At 42.2% G+C, this 21,186-nt stretch overlaps 1 protein-coding gene across 3 annotated transcripts in view; it reads right to left on the bottom strand.

Moving 5' to 3' along the window:
- DOCK8 (dedicator of cytokinesis 8) overlaps positions 1-21,186 on the bottom strand; it is a 243,141-nt gene that overhangs the window by 14,656 nt on the left and 207,299 nt on the right. For all 3 annotated transcript variants that reach the window (XM_011956463.1, XM_011956464.1, XM_011956465.1), the window contains 10 exons: positions 20,735-20,887; positions 18,228-18,386; positions 16,560-16,660; positions 15,592-15,784; positions 11,180-11,323; positions 9,141-9,272; positions 8,549-8,683; positions 7,027-7,116; positions 4,315-4,551; positions 1,105-1,248 (listed from right to left, as the gene is read on the bottom strand). In XM_011956463.1, coding sequence (XP_011811853.1) covers positions 1,105-1,248; positions 4,315-4,551; positions 7,027-7,116; positions 8,549-8,683; positions 9,141-9,272; positions 11,180-11,323; positions 15,592-15,784; positions 16,560-16,660; positions 18,228-18,386; positions 20,735-20,887 — 1,488 coding nt within the window. The remainder of the gene's footprint in view (positions 1-1,104; positions 1,249-4,314; positions 4,552-7,026; positions 7,117-8,548; positions 8,684-9,140; positions 9,273-11,179; positions 11,324-15,591; positions 15,785-16,559; positions 16,661-18,227; positions 18,387-20,734; positions 20,888-21,186) is intronic.

Here is a 21,186-nt window from a genome sequence, read left to right as displayed (position 1 = left end):
AAGCCTGGCCCCAAATATTATTTTATTAATCAAATACTACTAATAATAGATTTTCATTCATATATAAATGTAATACAACTACATCAAACGGTATGTGCTTTGAGTTGCTTTTCTAAAAATCAGGATTGCCTTGATCTATTCATTTTTGTTCACTTGTCTAGTTGCCCTCGTGGCAAACATCATTTTGCACAACTGTTGGGTTGAGTCAGAGATATCCATAGTATACAGATAGATCATGGTTGTGGGCTTGGAAAGTCTTCCATTTTATCAAAGTGTTGGCACTTAGAAAGGCAACAGTTTCCTCATTTTTTTTCCTGATCTTGGGAATGTAACAGGCATTTCGCTGTTTCTGCTCCCTTGATGTCAAGTACGCTCAGAATTTTTGTGGGGAAATCCAATTATGCTAAATGAGAAAAGACTCATGATGCTCACTGAATATCTGAGTGTGGAAGTGTAGACAAGAACAGATCTAGAATTGAATTAAGGAGGCCCACTGGACAGAGGTATTAGGCTGGTAACTCCCTCCATCTGAGACTGGTTGAGCACCATGCTGAACTTGGGAGTCAGGTTCTAATAAGTCTGAGAAGAAGAGCTAGTCTTGTTTGAAGTGGCCTAAGAAGTCAGGTTCCAGGTCATTCCTTGTTGTCAAGGTCCTTGGCATGCTAGGTTCATCTGCTGACTGACCCAAGAGTTGGATGTTCTAGATCCTTTTCCCTCTATCCTATAGGCATTTGTAGGTGAGTCTCAAGCCCTGCAATGACTCTGTATGTATTGGTCATGACTAAGCATTCTTCAACAGGACTCCAGATTGGCATCATATTGTCAGGTCTGGCCCCGAAGTGGAGACTCCTCTGAGAAAACGGTACTCCTTAAAACCTGGGCCACTCATCTCTAGGATTTTTTACCTGGGGTTGTTACATGAAAGGGAAGAGGCCTCCTAAAAGTCTTCTAAACCTCACAAGTGTTCAGGCTAAGTGTAGGAACATCTCTGTGTTTGTCTATGGATCAAAGTCCTCACCAACCCCAAGGAAGGAGGGTGCAGAAGTATAATGACAACCCAAATAATAAGAACCAGAGGAACTACCACCCTCTGATTTTGCTTACCTGATTTACAGTAGCTCCCACAGAGCCTTGCAGCACCATCTGAAGCATCTTTGCATCAGGGGGCTCCTGGTTAATGGCAACCGCTAACTGCAGTGTCTTCTTCTTCATGTCTTCAATGGCAACTTCAATCGGTGTCAAAACAAACTGAACATGAGACGTAAACATAGGGAAGTCACTGTCTGGTCCCATAAGCTATGGACAAGCCTGGAGCTATGACAGAGAGGCCAACTAGATTTTAAGAGGCAGCTAGATAAAGACTTTCAGAGTAATTTAAAATACTCTTAACAGGTTAAAAAGAAAGATGGGCCTAACATTTCTTGATTTCTTATGTTCCAGGAACTTTAGATACATTTATCATTTACTCCTTTCAACAACCTCTTTATACTCTCCATTTTACAGTCAAAAGGGGATTTGTAAGGTTAAGTTCCACAAATGCCACAGGTAGTAAGGGAGAAGGTTATAATTCGATCACAAGTATGTCTATATTCAAAGTCCATGTTTTTTCTACCCTGTCAGGTTGCCTTTCATATTATTGAGCAAGTTATTCAACTTATTTTATTTATTTATTTATTTATTTATTTCTGAAACAGAGTTTCACTCTTGTTGTCCAGGCTGGCATGATCTCGGCTCACTGCAACCTCTGCCTCCCGGGTTCAAGCGATTCTCCTGCCTCAGCCTCCCGAGTAGCTGGGATTACAGGCATGCACCACCACACCCAGATAGTTTTGTATTTTTAGTAGAGACAGAGTTTCTCCCTGTTGGTCAGGCTGGTCTCAAACTCCCAACCTTAGGCAATCTGCCCGCCTCGGCCTCCCAAAGTGCTGAGATTACAGGCATGAGCCACCGCGCACAGCCTCATGTTACTCAACTTATAATGCAGAAAGCTATATTAGAAGCACAGCACTCTCCCCGTCATAACACAAGCTGTGTTATGATATCACCTGTGCCTTCTCCAACTCGCCCTGAGGGTGAATTTCCAGTAAATGGAATTCTCTTAAGGGTCAATCAATCAATTTGCTAAGTTCTGCTGGTTTGGGGTAGAGTCTTTTCTGAATGTTATAGGTTGAATTGTGTTCTCCCAAAATGTATATGTTGAAGTCCTAACCTTCAGTACCTCAGAATGTGACCTTATTTGGAGATAGAGTCTTTATAGAGGCAATCAAGTTAAAATGAGGCCAGCAGGGTAAGCCCTAGTCCAATATGACTGGTGTCCTTACGAGAAGAGGAAATCTGGACACAAACACAGAGGGAACATGATGTGAAGAGACACAGGGAGAAGAGGGCTGTCCACAGGGCAGGGAGACAGGCCTGGAACCGACCCTTTCCTCACAGCCTTCAGAAGGCACCAGCACTGCTGGCACCTTGATTTCAAACTTCTAGCCTCTAGAATTGTGCAGACAGTAAGTTTCAGTTGTTTAAGCCACCCAGTCTACGGTACTGTGTTCTATAGCCCTAGCAAATGGCTGAGAACTGTTGTTGAGGTTGTTGGGGAACTATGGATGGCCAAGAGAACTTCAGGCTGGTGCAGTGGCTCACACTTGTAATCCCAGCACCTTGGGAGGCTGAGGCAGGAGGATCATTTGAGGCCAGGAATTTGAGACCAGCCTGGGGAACAAAGTTGAGACCCCTGTCTCTAGGAGGTCGAGGCTGCAGTGAGCTATGTTCATGCTACTGCATTCTAGGGCAACAAAGGGAGATCCTATCTCAAAAATGAAAAGGAGAGAAAGAGAGAGAGAGAGAGAGAGAGAGAGAGAAAAGAATGAAAGGAAAGAAAGGAAGGAAAGGAAAGGAAGGCAGGAATGAAGAAAGGACAAGGTTTTGAAATGCTTTTGGGCACCATGAATTTACATCTGTGTTACGCCTAGAATGTCTCAGTGTTCAAAAGTCCAAAGCAAGAAGTATAGGAAGTACAGCAGATGATTTCTAAACCCACCTCCTCTTGACTGAGTCACTGCTTCAGGCTTTCAAACCTACACCCTGATGTGGTTACCTGGCTGAACACTACCTGGTAGACAACTCTCCAATTAGCTCAGCTATTTCTGCTTCTGCCTGACGAGGTGTATCTTCACCACAATTCATCTGTGTTTGTTCACCAACTTGATTATGCCTGTTATACTTGTTATTTTAATGACCCAATCTAATTAGATAATGGAGAAACTGGTGAACTATGGGTGTGGAAGGAAAAAGAGTTGTTTCTATGGAAACCAAGCCAAGTGCTTGGACAAGACATTATGAAAGTGAGTTGCTACAAAAATTCCTGTCATATTAGGTGTGCACAAGACCACTGTCAAAGTCTAGGGGAGAAAAAAAATCATAAAAATCCAGAAGGCTTCTGCTCTCAAATTGTTTAACAAGGATCTTTAAGCTCTCACTCTGCTTACACAAAGCAAAACTGAAAATCATGGACAAAGCACTATGGGTGTGGTTTATAAAAGAAAAGGCTGAAGTGTGATCAGCAAACCCATAGTCAGGGAGAAGTCTGTGGCCCTGCATAAAATGGATGACAAATAAATGTATATGTATGCGTTTTAAAGAATAATAAGTTGTTCATGGTGTATAGAATTTTGAACAATTCTGTGGTTTGAGAGACCTTCTTGACCAGTCATCTTACTAATAAAATGAGTATAGTCTTGTATTGCACTTAGAGGTCTTTCCTGCTAATGTGTAGGTGAAGAAACTGAAGATACGTAGCTTGTTTAAAATCACAGGAGGAAGGTGGGACTAGAAGCTAGTCAGTGAACTTGTCTGCCTCACGTGGCCCTTTTCCACAGCACACCACCAACTCACTGGGACTGCCCACGTGCAGGTCCTGTCTCCAATAATTAACAGCACAACTATGCTTGAATCACCTCTAAGCTTTTAAATACAGAAAAATTTTATATAAAATATTTAAAATGTAAATATATATGTTGTACAAGTTTATAATTGAAATATATATTAAATATTATAATTAAATATATAAACATACTTATACTAAAGATATAACTTAAAAATCTTAAATATTTAATATACAATAGTGCTATAAAATATGCAGCTGCCTAAATGGGATTTTCTGGCACCATGAGAGTGAAAGGACAACCATATAATCATATTTCAAGTGCATCCCTCCTTGTTTTCAGTCCAGTCCACTGTGAAGGAGGTTTGTGTGTCCTCCTGGGAGGCCACCCAGGCCCACTCATCCAGTGGTGGCCACTCCCTTGGGCGCATTACCTCCTCCTTCTGAATGACGCTGATCCTGGTCTTGATGTAGGGGAAGGCGTGCATAGTGGTCAAGACTGTGTTCCTTCTGTACTGCTCATGCAGCTCTCCCCGAGGCCGCCCCTCCAGGGTGAACGGGGTGGTGTACATGAACCTCCGGAGGTTGAAATTCTTCTCAAAGTATGTGACCCTGTCTTTCATCTCATACTCATCAAAGTAGGGCTCCACAAAAGTGATCTGTATGTAGGCCTGAGGGGGGAAAGGCAGGGAGGGAGAAGATGAGCTATTCTGCAAACAGCCATCCCTGACGCAATGAAGGGGCATGCTGGAACACGGCGTGCCAGCACCGCCCTGCCAGGTGCAGAAAAGCTACAGATACAGGGGAGAATGTGGACAGCAGAAGTTCCTCCTCTCCACCCACAAGGAGAGAAGGGGCTGCAAGGAGGGAGAGGGGAATGTGCCTGTGGGGAGAGTCAGGGCCACCGGCCACACCTTCCTAGCAGAGCAAACTGGTCCACAGTGGAAGCCTTGGTATGAGAGTTTGCAAACTGCTATTCAAAAGAGACAAACTACTGCAACATGGACTAGCAATGGGCATGGGAAGTATTTTGGAGCGGTAGATCTGTTCTATATCTTGGTTATGAAGGTAGTTACATGTGTTTGTCCAAACTCATAAAACTAAACACCTAAACTGAATTTTACTGCCTAGACCTCATTTAAACACACACTCACATCACCTCCACCCTCAAACACAGAGCGAATAAGTACTCATTAAAGAAGACAACCTCTTAGAAAAAAAAAAGTGACCATGAGTCCAGATGCTGGGACACTCACCCACTGAAGCGGATGGGTGGAGTCACTGACTTCAGACTGTAAATCACTATTTAGTACAATGAAATCTGGTTGTAATTCTGGGCTCAGACTCTCATTCCAAATGCTCACAACCTACCCTGGGAATTTTAAAAGAGGGGAAAAGGGCACCTTGGCTCAGGGAGGTCACGTCTTACACAGCTTGTGCTATGTACAGATCACTGTGGGCACACGGCCAACTCCATCTCCCAGACATGTGTGTCTGAAGACTAAACTCTTACCACAGTCGCTGCTTTCAAGCCTAGGCCTGGGAATGTGTCTTAAGTGAGAACGTGTTCTGAAAAATGTCGAAAAACAAACTCTTTAATTTGGCCAATTCTTCCCCTCTTCCATAATCTTCCTCATATCCTGGAAGATGGAACTGGGAGTTTGGACCTTTCATTTTATAGGTTTGCTAGATGGTGAATGGTCCTCTGTCCCAGGGCCCTTAATGATACCTCGCACTTACATTATTTCCAGTAACTTACAAAGCTCATTCATGGACATGTCTGCCTGTGAGTTGGACTGAGTGGGCAGCATCAGCCTGCAGTATAATAAAGAATATGTCTGGTCTTTGTCTCCATTTCCTAGCACAGAGCTTCAGAAACACTTGGAATTTCCTCAGTGATGGGTGTCTTTGTGATGCTAATGAGGTGACTCATGCTGGGCCCCTGGACAGCTTCAGGATGCCAAGTGGTCACCAAAAAGACCAATTCTGTGATTACAGGGTAGGAACTGGATGACCTCTGGAGACAGGAGAGGGGCTGGAGATTGTGTTCAATTTGACTACGTAATGAAACCCCAACAAAATCTCTGGACACTGAGACTTGGTGGAACTTCCTGGTTGGAGAACACACCGATGAGCCAGGAAGCCATAAATAGAGGGACAAAAAAGATGTTCACCCTTTATCATAAAACTCTGATAGTAACCAGAGTACTTTTTGGAATTCTGTGAGTCATTCCAGTGAATTATTTAATCTAAGAGGTGTCATAGAAACTCCCAAATTATTATTATTATTATCATCATTATTATTTAGTTTTGTTTTCTCCTATTTTCAAGCTAACAGGTTAGAGAAACTTCCAAATTTGTAGCTGGCTGATCAGAAGTGCGGGTGGCCTTGGGGTCCCGCTTGAAGCTGGCATCTGAAGTCAGGGCCGTCTTGAGGACTGAGCCTTTAACCTGTGGGAGCTGATGCTACCTCCAGGCGTTAGCATCAGAACTGTACACCCAGTTTGGGGTGAAATGGAACATGCCCTCTTGTAAAAGTGAGGAAACCCAAACCCAAACCCTTTTTACCATTCCCCCAACAGCACAATGATCCTGTAGTTGGATGGAAGGAATACTTGCAGCCTCAAGAAGGAAGCCAATAAACGTTGTCACTGGGAAATTCACATCTTTTTCACATGTTTGAAATGGACAGTTTAAAGGCTTTATAAAAAGGCAGTAAAGAGCCGTGTTGAAGAGTAGGGGCTTAGAAGCAGCAGACCCCAAGTCTGAGTACTGGCTCTGCCGCTTCCATGACCTTGAAAGGTGCTTGACTCTTCTATGTCTCAGTTTTCTCATCTCTAAAATAGGGACAACAAAACCTACTTCCAAGGGTTGTTGCAGGATGAAATAAAATGATACATGTAGAGGGCCTAATGCAGTTCCAGATACACAGTTGGTGCTTAATAAATGGTAGCTCCTATTATGATTCTTGCCTTTGTCTATGTTTTCTTTAGGATCTGACCAATTAGTAGTTGAACTCTAGACAAAAAGGTTTGCTGCATTTCAGTGACTTGGAGAGTCCAGGTAGGTGAGATCGTTATGTATTCTTGGGTAGAGAATGGAGGGATTTAGGGCGTGACGGTTATTTTTTGTAAATTTTTTAATACCTTGTTAGGATCCAACTTGGTTTTGTCCACAGGAGTGGAGTCTTTAATCACTTCCACAAATTCTGCACCAAAACATTGACCATAAAATGCCTAGGTAAGAAGAACCAATAGTTTATAAAGGTTATTTTAACATCATGCAACTCTTTGTCTTCTTGGAAGTGAAGTAAGTTTGGAACAAGTGCATGGTAGAACAATGCTCACTGATTATTGAGAGCCCCTCTGAGCTAATGAGCAAAGTTCAGCATTTCCTAAGACAAAAATAAAAATAGCACTGTCAACTGGTATATGCTTCCTTATAAGATGTATGCTCGGCCTCTAATTCAGCTAACATCACTATTTTTGCTGAGGTACCTCCTGGGGTATCACACTCTTTACTTCTCGCCTTCTGTACCCTGGGAACTTAGAGGTCACCAGGCTTCCCATATTGTGGCAAATCACAGTGGACAAGAAGATAAAATATATACCTCTAATTCTAAGTAGGGGAAACAATATAGGGAACCAAGTGGTCTGGGGTCAATTGCTCGCTCTTTTTCTCATGTGTTAAACAGTTTTGGAGGAACTCACCCAGCCACTCTGGGCAATGGCTTCTTTGAGTTAAGTAAGGATAAACCTTCTTGTCTTTTTTAGCATGGATGGGGAGTGTAAGAAGTCATTAGGCAACACAAATGTTTTAAGTTTTACACTCATAGGAGGGCACAAATTCAAAGCAATGAAACCCAAGGAGTGAATCTTTGGCTAATTGTGAGCAGTTCAAAGGACCCCAGTCCTGCTTGGTAATTGCAGGCTCTTTGTAAACAAATTCCTGTTCATCCAAATCCCCAAATGTGCTTGAGAAGGTTTTTTCGGGGAGGCACCTTTGACTGAATTCTTAGTATTTGGCCCTTACAACCTGTGTTTCCTTTGTCCTGACCTTTCTCTAGGCTGTTTCTCTTTTTCTCCATGCTTTCAGCTTTGCTTCTAACGACATGCTACACTTTTCTGTTATATTGTGGACCAAACGTCACTGGCAGGTTAGAGCTGGGCCGGCCACTGCCCATGGTATGGCTACTGCCGAGTAGCTCCATACCAGAATGACCCCAGGTGCCATCCAGTGATACCTAAAGGATGGCCTCACCATTATCTAGGGGTGATTCAGTCATTTGGCTAGATTACTTCAAAGTCAAGATGATAAACTTCACGTTGAAAAACTCTATCACTCTCTATCTTCTAGTATAAACTACTAACATTTGGAAAGGGTGATAAGAAAGCACATGACCTCCAGACTTGAAAATAAATATTCACCATATAAAATTACAAACTGTGAAAAGCATACACAGAGTGTTAGGGAAAAACTATCAAAATCTTACATCACCTCATGATCTCACCTAATACCTTTCTACTTTGCCTTTTATAAATGCAAAGGGGAAAACTTTATGTAGAGGTCAATGATGAATTCACAACTCTGTTTATTTTTGGTAATGACCCACTCTAACTTGTTTTTGTAAAGTGTACCAGGTCAAGCACACAGAATCACTTTTCTTACCTCTAGTCTATGTGAGATCTCAGGAAGCTTGGTAATTGCAGGCTCTTTGTAAACAAATTCTTGTTCATCCAAATCCCCAAATTTGGATCCAAAAAAACCAACTCGGAAGTAGGTTCCAAACATTCTCTTATGATCCTGAGGAACAAAATATAAAAAGCTCTCTTTAGTTATGTCATTCTGAGGAGTCACTGAGTTGCAAAGCGCAGGGGTCTTTCATTGTGTTAACAAAGCATTTGACTCCTGTGGCTGATGTAAACAGAAATTACTCCTTAAAAAAATGAATGCTTACGGAATAAACTTCAGAAATAACAACAAAAGAAATCCCATGAAAGATTTCTGGGCCTTCTTTTAAGTCAACTTAAAAATTTCTCACATTTCCTGGTTATAAAGTAATTTAAGCTGTATGTTTTCACATTTGGAATTTTGGTCCTCTGTTAGAGGAATTCCAGCCCTCTTCTGTTAGACAGGTGAGAGCAAAAGCAATGTGCTAAAGGTAAATCACTCCCTGGAGAGGAAGGATGGCTAAGCATCTGTAGGACAGGGCCGTCTGCCACCAGGTAACAGGACCTGCCAGCCAGCCTCCCCCCGCTACCTTGTTCACAATGCTGTCGAAGGCCCTCTGTAGCTTGCTGTGAGTGAGTGTCAGCTTCCGGAATTCTCGATGCGCTTCTAGGATGGGGATGACCAGCTTGTAGACCTCGTTAACTGTCTCATATAAGCCTCCCTTGGAAAGAGGGGAAGAGCATCGGAGAGAATTTAATCCACTGGAAACGTAAGAAGAGCAACCAGAGGTCATTGCCCAAACAATGTGCTGGAGAGTGAATTTATTGTTGTATCACAGTGTTTTACAGGGCAAGAGCGGGGTATCTGAGCATTTTGGGGACAGTGGTAGCCTTCCAACTGAACTAGACACCTCGCTAAGTAGTCCTGTATGGTGATAAGTAGGGAGAAGAGCTCTTGGGAAAAAAAAAAAAAAAAAAAAGTACTGGCTGAGTGCAGTGGCTCATGCCTGTGATCCCAGCACTTTGGGAGGCTGAGGCAGGAGGATCACTTGAACCCTGAAGTTTAGATCATCCTAGACAACACAGGGAGACCCCATGTCTACAAAAAATTTAAAAATCAGCCAGGTGTGGTAGTATGCTCCTGTAGTCCCAGTTACTTGGGAGGCTGAGGTGGGAGGTTGGCTTGAGCCCGGGAGGTCGGAGCTGTAGTGAGCCAAGACTGCACCACTGCACTCCAGCACGGGTGACAAGGCAAGACTCTGCCTCAAAAACGAAAACGAAAACAAAACAAAACAAAAACCAAAAACAGGAGAGAAGTTTGGTAGCAAGGACTAACAGCAATTCAGAAAGGCAGTTTTAGTATATTTAAATTTCATCAGAGGTCCTTCTCTAGCCAGATGCTAAATGTATGCCTCCAGAGAGTTAGGAGGATTCTAATTCATTTTCTTGAGTTTGAGGAAAAATGAGAGTATATTAGACATTTTCTGAATCCTGAAAAGGAAAGCAGGAATAGAGAGAAGATAGTTAAAACAGTAATTAAAATACATAAAATCGTAGACAGGAAACTTGGAAATAAAAACTGGAAAATAAGGATGAGTATAGCATAGATGAAAACAAAATTGAGTCAGCTAAATAGAGTAAAGTATCGAATACTTTCTTGGCTTAAAATTTAAAGGAGGAAGGAGAGTATTAAAATGAAAACAGGTGGGCGTGGTGGCTCGCACCTGTAGTTCCAGCACTTTGAGAGGCCAAGGTGGGCAGATCACTTGAGGCCAGGAGTTTGAGATCAGCCTGGCCAACAGGGTGAAATCCTGTCTCCACTAAAAATACAAAAAATTAGCTGGGTGTGGTGGTACATGCCTGTAATCCCAGCTACTCAGGAGGCTGAGGCAAGAGAGTTGCTTGAACCCTGGAGGCAGAGGCTGCAGTCAGCTGTGATTGCACCACTGCACTACAGCCTGGGTGACACAGCAAGACTCTGTATCAAAAAGAAAAAAGAAAAGAGACAAGAGTGTTTCCTCTTTGCCCTGAATCTCAATGACTTCACCTCTCTCTATATTTTTCTAGTATATATACTAGGATTATTTAGATCCAGATTAAGTTAACCACACGAGTCTCAGTGGTTTCTGTGCCCACATTTCTGGAAGCTGGTCCTGGTCTGTGATGATCCTTCAGACTGTACAGTGGCTAGGAGGGAAGACATTGTGCATTCCTTCTCTCTCCTCCCAGTGGTTCCTCCCTATTTTTTTTTTCTCTGAGAGGAAAAATGAGGGAGTGAAAACATGCCTCATCATTTATTGTGTAACGCTGGGCAAGCCATTTCACCTCTCTGTGGCTTAGTTCCACCCCTATTAAATGGAAATAATACTGTGAAACTGCTGCCTAGCCAATGAGCATGCAGTGAAGGTCAGACCAGCACTGTGATGAAAGGCTGTCTCAGCTCCCTTGGGGAGCTCATGCAATTTGCATACATCAAAGTCCTCCCCAGGCCCATCCCCTGCCCTGCACACCCTGGCATGTGTCCTCAGGAAGTGGGGCTGACTGGGCCATTAAGACCAGGTGTTCCCAGCACCCCAAGTCCAGCTGGAGTGTGGGAGGCCAGGCCCCGGGATGCCCTCTGGGTACTGACCGTGCTGAAGAGCTCTGCAGCCTGCTCCAGGAGGCCCACCAGGCCACTCTCGGTGAAGTACTGGCCTGCGCACACCCCATCCTCGTCAGGTGACAGGGTGTCGTCAGAGATCACAGACTCCTCCAGCACATTGGAAGAAATATTCTGAAAGAGACCACAGTATAAGCCTAGAGAACAGGGCGACCAGACTATTAAGAGACCACAGGAACCCAGAACGGGGAAAGCAGGAAGCTGGTGTGCAGATCCTTACCAAGGCTGTGACTAAACGAGGTCTGTAACTCTACCCCAAGAGTATCAGTCTGCCATTTGTTTAGAAGGGGCACACTGAGCAACTGGTCTTCAAACCTCATGTTTTTCTTTTTAACCATTAGGAGATTTTGTATAAAGGACAATTACCTCAATGTCACAACAGCTGAGTTACTTTAGTGAAACAACCCTAAGGGACACAGGGCTGGTGTCTTGGTTTTCAAAAGGCAAAGGCCAATTAACACTAACTAGACTCCCTGTTTCACCGAGCGGACCTCTGACTTCCAGTGGTGTTTTTCTGAAGTATGTTTCTACTCTGGAGTTGACTTTCAGATAAATAGCCATGACATACGACAACAGCAAGCGAGGCTGTCTTCATTAGGGAAGTTTTCATGGCATTGCAGCAGTTACTCTGTGTGTGTGTGTGTGTGAGTGTGTGTGTGTGTGTGTGTGTGTGTGTGTGTGTGTGTCTTCCTGAACATTTAGTTTCCATGCATTTTTTTCCCTTACAAAAACATTGCGTTTAGAGCCTCTAGCAGAGCATGCAGAGACCATGGTCAGGGTGAAAAAAGTAAGAAATCCAAGACATAAAATTTAGAGAGGTACTCGCTTTTAGGGCCATGAAAGTACTGATCTGGTATCTGCTTGACCCTGAGGGTGAGTGCCTCCTCACCCTAGCACTGGCCCTGGCAGTGAATATGTGACAGGTCAAGAATCGTTCTTAGCTCACAGCTATGGAAGAAATGCATATGGAAAAGAGAAGAAATGGGAAATCTTCCCAGTTTAGGAATTATAAACAGGTGGCACACATGCCACTCCTTCCTATGGCTGTAATCATGGCAGGCATAACTAATCAACTATAGTACTTTTCCCCAGAGCTTGGATATAGTCTCAAAATTCTTCAGCATAGTGCTTTAGTCAGCCGCTACTAACTGAGCAGAGTTGGCTTGTGAACTAAAAGCTGTTAGCCTTCTGGCCTGGTAACAAGAGCAAGTGAATCAGCCTTAGCAATCAATCAGTCCATAGTTGTCACAGGTAGCCCTATCCCTTCACATCCAATACTGTAACGTAGTTTTAGGAATATAGGAGGAGGCTTTCAAGTGGCCAGTCCTTGTGGCCAGTCTTTCTTCCAAACCTGGCCTATGTATTATGATGTTTCTGTGACAACAGAAGGTCCAAGAAATTCAGTTGAAAGCATTTAATAACCCAGGATACTATTAGAATTGTATGCAATTTTCCACATTAGAGGAACAGATTTGAAGCTATGTAGCCTCATTAGCTGTAGTCAGAGGAAAAGGATTCTGCAGACTTTCTTGGCTTCAGAATCAGGGAGGTACAAGTAACAGCAGTATCTAAGAATGTGTCCATATCTACAGTTGTGAAATAAATATCGCACTCTGGGACACAGAATTTCAGTGATCTCAGTTTCCTGGAATTCAGTGACCTCAAAGTTATTTTCCTTGCACATATTTATTTATCTCCAGCTTATAAATCTTTTCCAAAAGCTCAATTTCATTGGAGCAGAACAAGGTTGAAAATCAAAGCAAAGAGCATTTGCAAAATCAACACTGGACGTCTGTTGTTAATGCTGTCTAGAATTCTTTCCTCGAAGAAATCACCCATAACTCCAGGTGTGGACCTGTGACCCTGGGTCAATCAGAGCACTCTATTTCTCTGGCCACTATGGCTGGTTCAGGGATGAGCACAGGACCTGAACAGGATCAATAAGATGCACTGAGGCTTTCTCTGCAACTGCTAGAAAGGAGGCATCTCTCTTCTCTCCTAGGCTTGAACCTAGAGATGTAAACCTAAACTGTGGTGTGGGAAGGCTGTGAAGAATGAAGCTGACACAACAGATGGCAGAGATGGGAAATGGTGATGACACTGAGATCTGCTGACATTGTTTGGGCCCCTGGGTCCAGTATGGCAGGTGCTATTCCAGGCTCACGTTCCTCATACAGGCTGATAAATTCCATTTTTACCTTCTGTCAGTCTGGGTTGGGTGTTCTTTCACTTGCCAGCTACATTTCCAAATTGATTTGGTATGTCTCATTTGAGAGAAATACGAATTCACTCATACACATTAATATAATTTGGCTTCTCTTCTGTAGCTGAGAACACCTAACTCATTGCCTCCTGTACATCACGAAGCCCTCACACTTCAGTTTCTTCTGCCTTTCTTTTCAACTTCCTCACCCTTCCCCGATTCACAGGGCCTGGACCATAAATGCTCACAATATTTTGTGCCTCTTTATAACAGTATTTCTCATAATTATAACTGAACAAAGATTGGAGTAATTAGTTATACGGTATGTCTCTGGTTAGAATGTAACATTCATTAGGACAGAATAAGTATTCAATATTCTCTAAAAGAAGGAATCAATGGATAAAGATATGTGAACAGATAGGGCTGTATGCCCCCCTGTTGGGATAATGTGGGATATTTCTGTTGATTGTGTAATAATGATTCTGTCTCACTTTGGCATGTCATTATTAGCAAATCAATTGAATTCTAGGTAAAATTAGGACAGTAAGGCTTACTAAATATAAAAGTCAATAATGAAATGCAATTGATATTTAAGTGATAAATATTAAATCAAATATAGTCACAGGAAAAAGGAATAAAAGAATTATCAAATAGTTTAGTAAATGAAACAATATGAAGGGCTAAATCTTACAATTTCCTGGGAACTGAAAGAGGAGTACTATAATATTTATTGTTGATAGTATCAAATGGTCAAAATAAATTTGAGAAAAGAAGCAGATACATCTAAAATAACTCATATAACTTTCTTGTGCACTTTTATGCGATTTGAAATCAGTTGTTATTTTTATGCTTTTGGATGAGATTTAATTATCAGCTTTTATAACAAACATTTCTGAATTAGGAAGAAAATTCATTTGCCGAGCATGAAATGACAGAATAACTATTTTTGTTCTTGAGGACCATAAGAAAGGAGGAGTTATTCACAGGAGGCAATACCCAGCTTTGCTGCATTCTGGGAAACCAGAAGCTCCTGGCTCCACCAGCGTAGTTTTGGTGACTTATTCTCTAGGCCTGGGAAAGCTACTTTGAATTGTTCTTTCTTTCTGGTTCATACAACATCACAAAATTGTGTTGAAGAACAATAACAAGAACAAAGCCTTTCATAAAATCAGCCATGTAAATTCAAACAAGAATAATACAAACCCTTGTAAATGACTTCGTGAGTCTGGCTTGAAAAACACTCTATTACTATAGCTATATTGTTCACAGTTTCAGGGATGGTCATCTCTACAAATTTGTCTCTTACAAAAAAAGTACCCAACATTGTGCTTTTTTATTTTCTCTCTCTCTAAAGGCTGTATTAAACTATTCAGTAAGAACACTTTAAGTGGCCACTGAGCTTCCCCATCTGAGCCAGCTTTTAGGTCTGGCAGACAATTTCCCTTTGCCAACTGTGGGTAATTTTCAGCTTATCCTAAGGGTACTGATTCAGCCTTTTGTTTCCTTTCTCAGGTCAATTTGATTCTTTGTTGATTTTGGATTGGAGAGTGGGCCCCTCCAAAGTTGGAGAGTGGAATCAAATGAATGGGCCAGGAGGAAAATCATTTATCCAATGTTTTCCAAACTTTCACAGATGTCAGTATACTGTGTCAACTACAATCTTTGAAAAAGAGTTTAAATGACCTTAGAAAAGTTGCTCTCTCAGTTCTCTCATCTGTGAAGTGGGAGTAATAACACTTTCCCTACCTAGCTGCTTCACAGCTTTACAGGGAGGTTCAAATGAAGCCATGCATGTGAAAGTGTTTGCAAATGTCTCCCTAAAGTGCTATTAATAATGGCTAGGTGCCATTATTGTAAACAATAATTAAAAAAACAAAACCCAACGACGATGGGAAAGCAATTAGAAGAGGTAAATATAATGTATGAACTTGGGATTTTTCAACCTTAGCACTACAGACATTTGGGGCCAGATAATTGTTTGTTGGGGGAGCTCTCCTCTTGCAGAATGTTTAGCAGCATCCTGGCTTCTACCAGTCAGATGCCAGTAGCACCTGACCACCCACCCCAGTTGTGATAACCAAAAATGTATCTAGACATTGCCAAATGTCCCCGGGGCTGGGGGACAAAATCGCCCCAGTTGAGAACCACTGCTCTAAGGAAAAAGCTGCACACACCCTACCTGGAAGCTGACACTGCCCACGGGCAGGTAGCTGTGGTCCTCCAGCATGCTCAAATACTCAGCTACTAATGCAGCAGCGTGCACCAGGCACATGGCGGCCTCCGTGTAGCATTTCTTCTTGGTGTGTTTCTCTGCCATGTTCTGGAGCCAGGTCAGCCGCAGATCAGGAGATGCCTGGTAACTCTTGGCAATTCTGCAGACAGATTGAGAAGTAGTTTTGAGGACAGTGGGTTAATGACACTGTTCTTCTACTTTGTGTGACCTTTTCTTTTTTTCTCCCCCAGAGTTCCCCGCACCCCTCCACCTGAGATTTTGCCCTACATTTCCAGAAAACGAGAGAGAAGAAAACATTTATTAGTCCAACTATTTTTATTCCATGTTTAAGCTGTGCTGACCTTCAAGAAATAGTACTTAGTAAAAGCCTTACAGGGAAAAAATACTTGATAACATGATGTCTATTTTAATGGCTCTCAGGCAATTTTCTGCCTTTTCTTTCCTTTCTCTCAAAATAAAACAGAAGACAAGAAAGTATTGCACTTTGTATGATGTTGCATCTGGACAATTTTGCCTCTGTAAGTAATTTCTCTTGAACAAGGACTGGAAGACCAAGTTTTAAACTATGCATAAAAAATGATTTCTAAAGTAAAACTATATATGTATGTCTGAATATAATTGGAAAAAATTCATATAGAAAATAATTCCAATAACAGTTCATTATTCTTTTCTCTGATTCTGTGGCAAGTAGAAGATAGTGTTATTAAATAATGCCTCACTTTAAATTAGGGAGATCCTTCTGAAAACTTACATATGAATTAACCTACTCTGAATGTTTAATTTCTATATATTATTTGGCTATTATCCAAACCACTATATCCATGTTAACTGTGATCATTACATTAGTAAGAACTCCACAGTGACAAATCCTCGACCCCCAAGTGATGCCCCTTGAGTGTGTCAGGAAAGCTTACCTGTACATGAGATCCATAAGCATCTCAGGATCTTCCTGAAACTCCCTCATTTTCACCGTGTCATATAAGATGCTATTCAGATTACAGAGAAGTTCCTCCACCTGCAAAAAGTGTAAGCCTCAAAATAATCTTAGCTTTGTAGTCCCATGTGAAGAGCTAGGATTACATTGAAATGCAAGGGGAAGCCATGGGAAGGGTTGGATCGGAGGGCAGCAGAGACTAGGGGTGGTGAAGTCATCCAGACCTGACTCTGTAGTTTTCATCTTCACCAGCCAAGGTGCTTATGAGACCTGGATGTGTGTTGGCCCTTGAGATTCATAAATCTGCCTGGATTCATAAATCCTCATACTATTTCTATCTCCAACATTTTTGTTTAAATGAGTTTGAACCAGTTTCAGTTATTTGTAACCTGAAAAGTTATAAACTCTACTCTGTAATATAAGGGCTTTTTATACCAAGTAGGAAACAGTTTAGGACCTCAGCTTGAGTTCCATGTCTCAGAAGCCTCCTGGATCTTCCCAGGGCTTCAGAGATTTTAGAATCTCTTGTAACCATTATTCTTAATTACAAAAGCCAACAGTGGAGGTCCAGGGGAGCCTGCAGTACAAAAACAATGAGAGACTATGACTTGATCTATAGACCCTGGCAGGTGACTCAGCCACAGAATGTTGTCTTACCCCCCTTCCCCTCTGCCAGCTTGTCAGGGCTCCTAAAATTTCTACCACTAAAGTCATTTCACTGGGTGAAGGCACTGAAGGCCTTTATTAAACTGCCCATATTTTGATTGGTCTTGTTGGTGAATACTTCTACACAAATGACGAAGTTAAAGGAGTATGGTCAAGATGAAATGAGAGAGGAAGGATGTGATGTAGAGGGAGGAAAAAGGTTCTGAGAATGAGGATGCCACATTGCCTGAGAGGGCAAAATAGACTCTGGAAATAGGGTTCTCAGACTAAGGGAACAAAAGAAAACATTCATTCATTTATTCTCACTTAATTAAGACCCTACCACAGAGCAGGCTAGGAGCTGGAGTTAAAAGATAAATGGGACAGGCTAGAGTTCTATGGTCATTGTAATGGACACGGAAGAGATTACTGTCCTTACAAGTTTCCTTAGGACACCTTTGTTTACAAGCTCTTTCAAACTCGGCCCTTCCTTACCCCTCACCAGACAAGTTGGTCCCTTTACCATCCCTTCAGACACAAATAATGCATTCTTTCAACTACTCACAATTTCCCCCTCACTTTTTCCCTGCCTAACTGAATCCTACCCCAGCCTTTAATCTTATCCCTCCTCGCAGGCTTTCCTGGCCACCAGACTGTTTATTGATCATGACCTCTCTTCCTCTAACCTTACATAGCATTTAGTTCCTGACCACACAGTTGGCACTTATGTATCATTTGTCTTGTACTGCCTCCTAATTGTGTTGATACTGAGCATTCCAAACAGACTGTTAGCATATTGAGACTGGGGACAGTGGTGGATGTATTTCTTTTTAAAACCTCTCATAGTGCTGAGAGCACATGCATATTGGACAATAAATACTTGCAAATGTTATATAAGTATATTTATATATAAATTGCATATATATGTACATACATACATACATACATAATAGTTGGCAGACCCAAGACTCATGTATGAGACAAGGTATGTGCTTTGGCGTACCTGGGTGGGAAAAGGAGTCATCTGCATGGCCGTGTCCTCTTCTGAATAGGCCAAAATTGTCCTCAGGGATCTTCTCAGGTGCTCTTCATTAAAGTCTGGTGCTCTGCCCACCAAAGATGCCAGCGACATGGTTACTTGCATCTTTACTCTTGCAAAGTTCTGCATCAGTGAAAAAAAAAAAAAAAAGATGAAATAAATAAGACGCACTTAGCAGTAGATAACTGAAAGCAGCATGGCCAGACACAAACAGCTCCTCAGTGTTTCCTCTACCCCTCTCTTAATCATTTCCTCTTCTCTCAATGAAATGGGAGCTACACTTTGCACAAGATTCATATTGTTGTTTAAATGGTTTAAATGGACATTGCTCTCACATAAATCTGTCAGGCTCCCTTTAAACTTTCATTGAGGACTGGGCTGCCTTTGTGTTGCAAGCTGGAAGATTCTTATACAGTTGGGTCCAAGAATATGTTATATTCTTTTGTGCCAAGAGTCTCTTCTTGGGACTTTATGTAAAGTTTATTTAAAGAAAGGGACTTCTGGCTCGGCCTCCTAGCACTTTGGGAGGCCAAGGAGGGTGGATCACTTGAGGTCAGGAGTTCAAGACCAGCCTGGGCAACACAGCAAAACCCCATCTCTACTAAAAATACAAAAATTAGCTGGGCATGGTGGTGGACAACTGTAATTCCAGCTACTCGGGAGGCTGAGGGAGGAGAATCGCTTAAACCTGGTAGGCAGAGGTTGCAGTGGGCCAAGATTTCGCCACTGCATTCCAGCCACAGTGACAGAGCGAGACCCTGTCTCTAAATAAATAAATAAGGGGACTTCGGCGGCCAGCATTTCTGAGATTTTGAATTCTGTGTAAGCAACAAGGTTTTGTTTCTTGTTTCTTTACAGGCCCATGGAAAAACATGGCTATCTCAAGGTCCCCTGAGAAATATCCTGAAGGCATTTAAATAATCATCCCTAATATATTTGGAGGAGGCTGACTTTCTTCCATGGGCCAATTTATCCTTCCACATCACTTGAGCATACTTATTAACATGGCCACAAATGGAAATTCCAAAGAATCTATCAAAATCTAGACAAACTAAAGCAAACTTGACTGTTCTATAATAAAGCTGAACTCCAAAGTCTTCGTAGCTTTGAATAAAACTCAAGTCTTGGCTAGGCAGGGTGGCTCATGCCTATAATCTCAGTACTTTGGGGGGCTGAGGAGGGAAGATCACTTGAGCTCAAGGGTTCTAGACCAGCCTGAGCATGCAGCAAGACCCTATCTCAACAAAAATGCAAAAAAAAAAAAAAAAAAATTAACTGGGTAAGGTGGCTTGTGCCTATAATCCCAGTTACTACATGGGAGGCTGAAGCTGGAGGATCACTCGAGCCCAGGAGTTGAAGGCTGCAGTGAGCTATGATTGTACCACTACACTCCAGCCTGGGTGACAGAGTAAGACACTGTTTCAATAAATAAATAAATATATAAATAAAATATTAAAATGAAACTAAGGTTGAATGACACTGATCATTTAAAAATCTCTCCCACAGGTCATTCTGGCACTAGCTAGTCAGAATTTAGAAACAGGAAACACTCCTCTGAATTCTAACCTGTCTATTGTATTTTTCCCCCCACAGATGATAACTTTTAATCTAAAATATTCTTCCATTTCTTTCTTTATTTTATTTTATTATTTTTTTTTTTGAGACAGGGTCTCAGGCTGGAATACAGTGGCACAATCTTGGCTCACTGCAACCTCTGCCTCCTGGGTTCAAGCGATTCTCATGCCTCAGCCTCCCAAGTAGCTAAGATTATGAGTGCGTGCCACCACACCCAGCTTATTTTTTATATTGTAGAGATGGGGGTTTCGCCATGGTGGCCAGGCTGGTCTTGAGCTTCTGGCCTCATATGATCTGCCTGCCTTGGCCTCCCAAAGTGCTGGGATTACAGACATGAACCACTGCACCTGGTTATTTTATTTTATTATTATTTTTTTGAGATGGAGTCTCACTCTGTTGCCCAGGTTGGAGTACAATGGGGCAATCTCGGCTCACTGCAATATCTGCCTCTCAGGTTCAAGCGATTCTCCTGCCTCAGCCTCCCAAGTAGCTGGGATTACAGGCACGCACCAATACGTCCGGCTATTTTTGTATTTTTAGTAGAGACGGGATTTCACCATGTTGGACAGGCTAGTCTTGAATTCCTGACTTCAAGTGATCCACCCGCCTCGGCCTCCCAAAGTGCTGGGATTATAGGCAAAAGCCATCACTTCCGGCCCCTGGCTTTCTATTTTAGAAACATACTAATAGAGACCACTGCATTTATCTGATGAACTCACTTTTACATGCAAATTAAAACGGAAGCTGCTATCTATCTACATACTCAATTCTTTGTTTCTCACAGGACAGAAGTAAACTGAAATACTGCAAAATTTCCTCATGTTTTTTTCTCAGCTGATACTTTGCATCAATTTTCTCTACTGATTCCAGGTCACTCAGCTGGTTTGAACTCTTACACTGGTGGCTCCAAAACTGAACCTCATGAGGAGGTAAAGGGTGGCACAGGCTTGGCTCCGGGTGACATCCATGCTGCTGCTGCAGTGGTGCAGGACTTGGTGACACAGGTCGAAACACTGTTCCACCTCCTCTTCGAAGAGTAAGTCTCCAAACTAGGAGAGACATAAGAGGTCATTAGGCATCACTTGGCACTTTGATACACTTTCTGGACCGTTAAAATATGCAAATGTCCATTTGGACAAGCAAAAAGCCGAGAGGAGTTAATGCATTACTCCACAAAGATAATGAGCTATGTGAATCAGAAGATGAATTTAAGCAATGGAATAGACTTGAGATTTAATTATGAAGTGTCCACCTAAGGTCAGAGCTGTGTTATTAACTGCACTGTGAGCCAGGTTGCATTCACTGGTGAAATCACAACTGTGATGGAATTAAACCTGAGTTTCCTGGG

The sequence above is a fragment of the Colobus angolensis genome, unplaced genomic scaffold, assembly GCF_000951035.1.
Source record: "Colobus angolensis palliatus isolate OR3802 unplaced genomic scaffold, Cang.pa_1.0 Scaffold419, whole genome shotgun sequence".
Taxonomy (NCBI): Eukaryota; Metazoa; Chordata; class Mammalia; order Primates; family Cercopithecidae; genus Colobus; species Colobus angolensis.
Note: the sequence above shows the minus strand (reverse complement) of the source record. Positions and strands in the feature narration are given on the sequence as shown.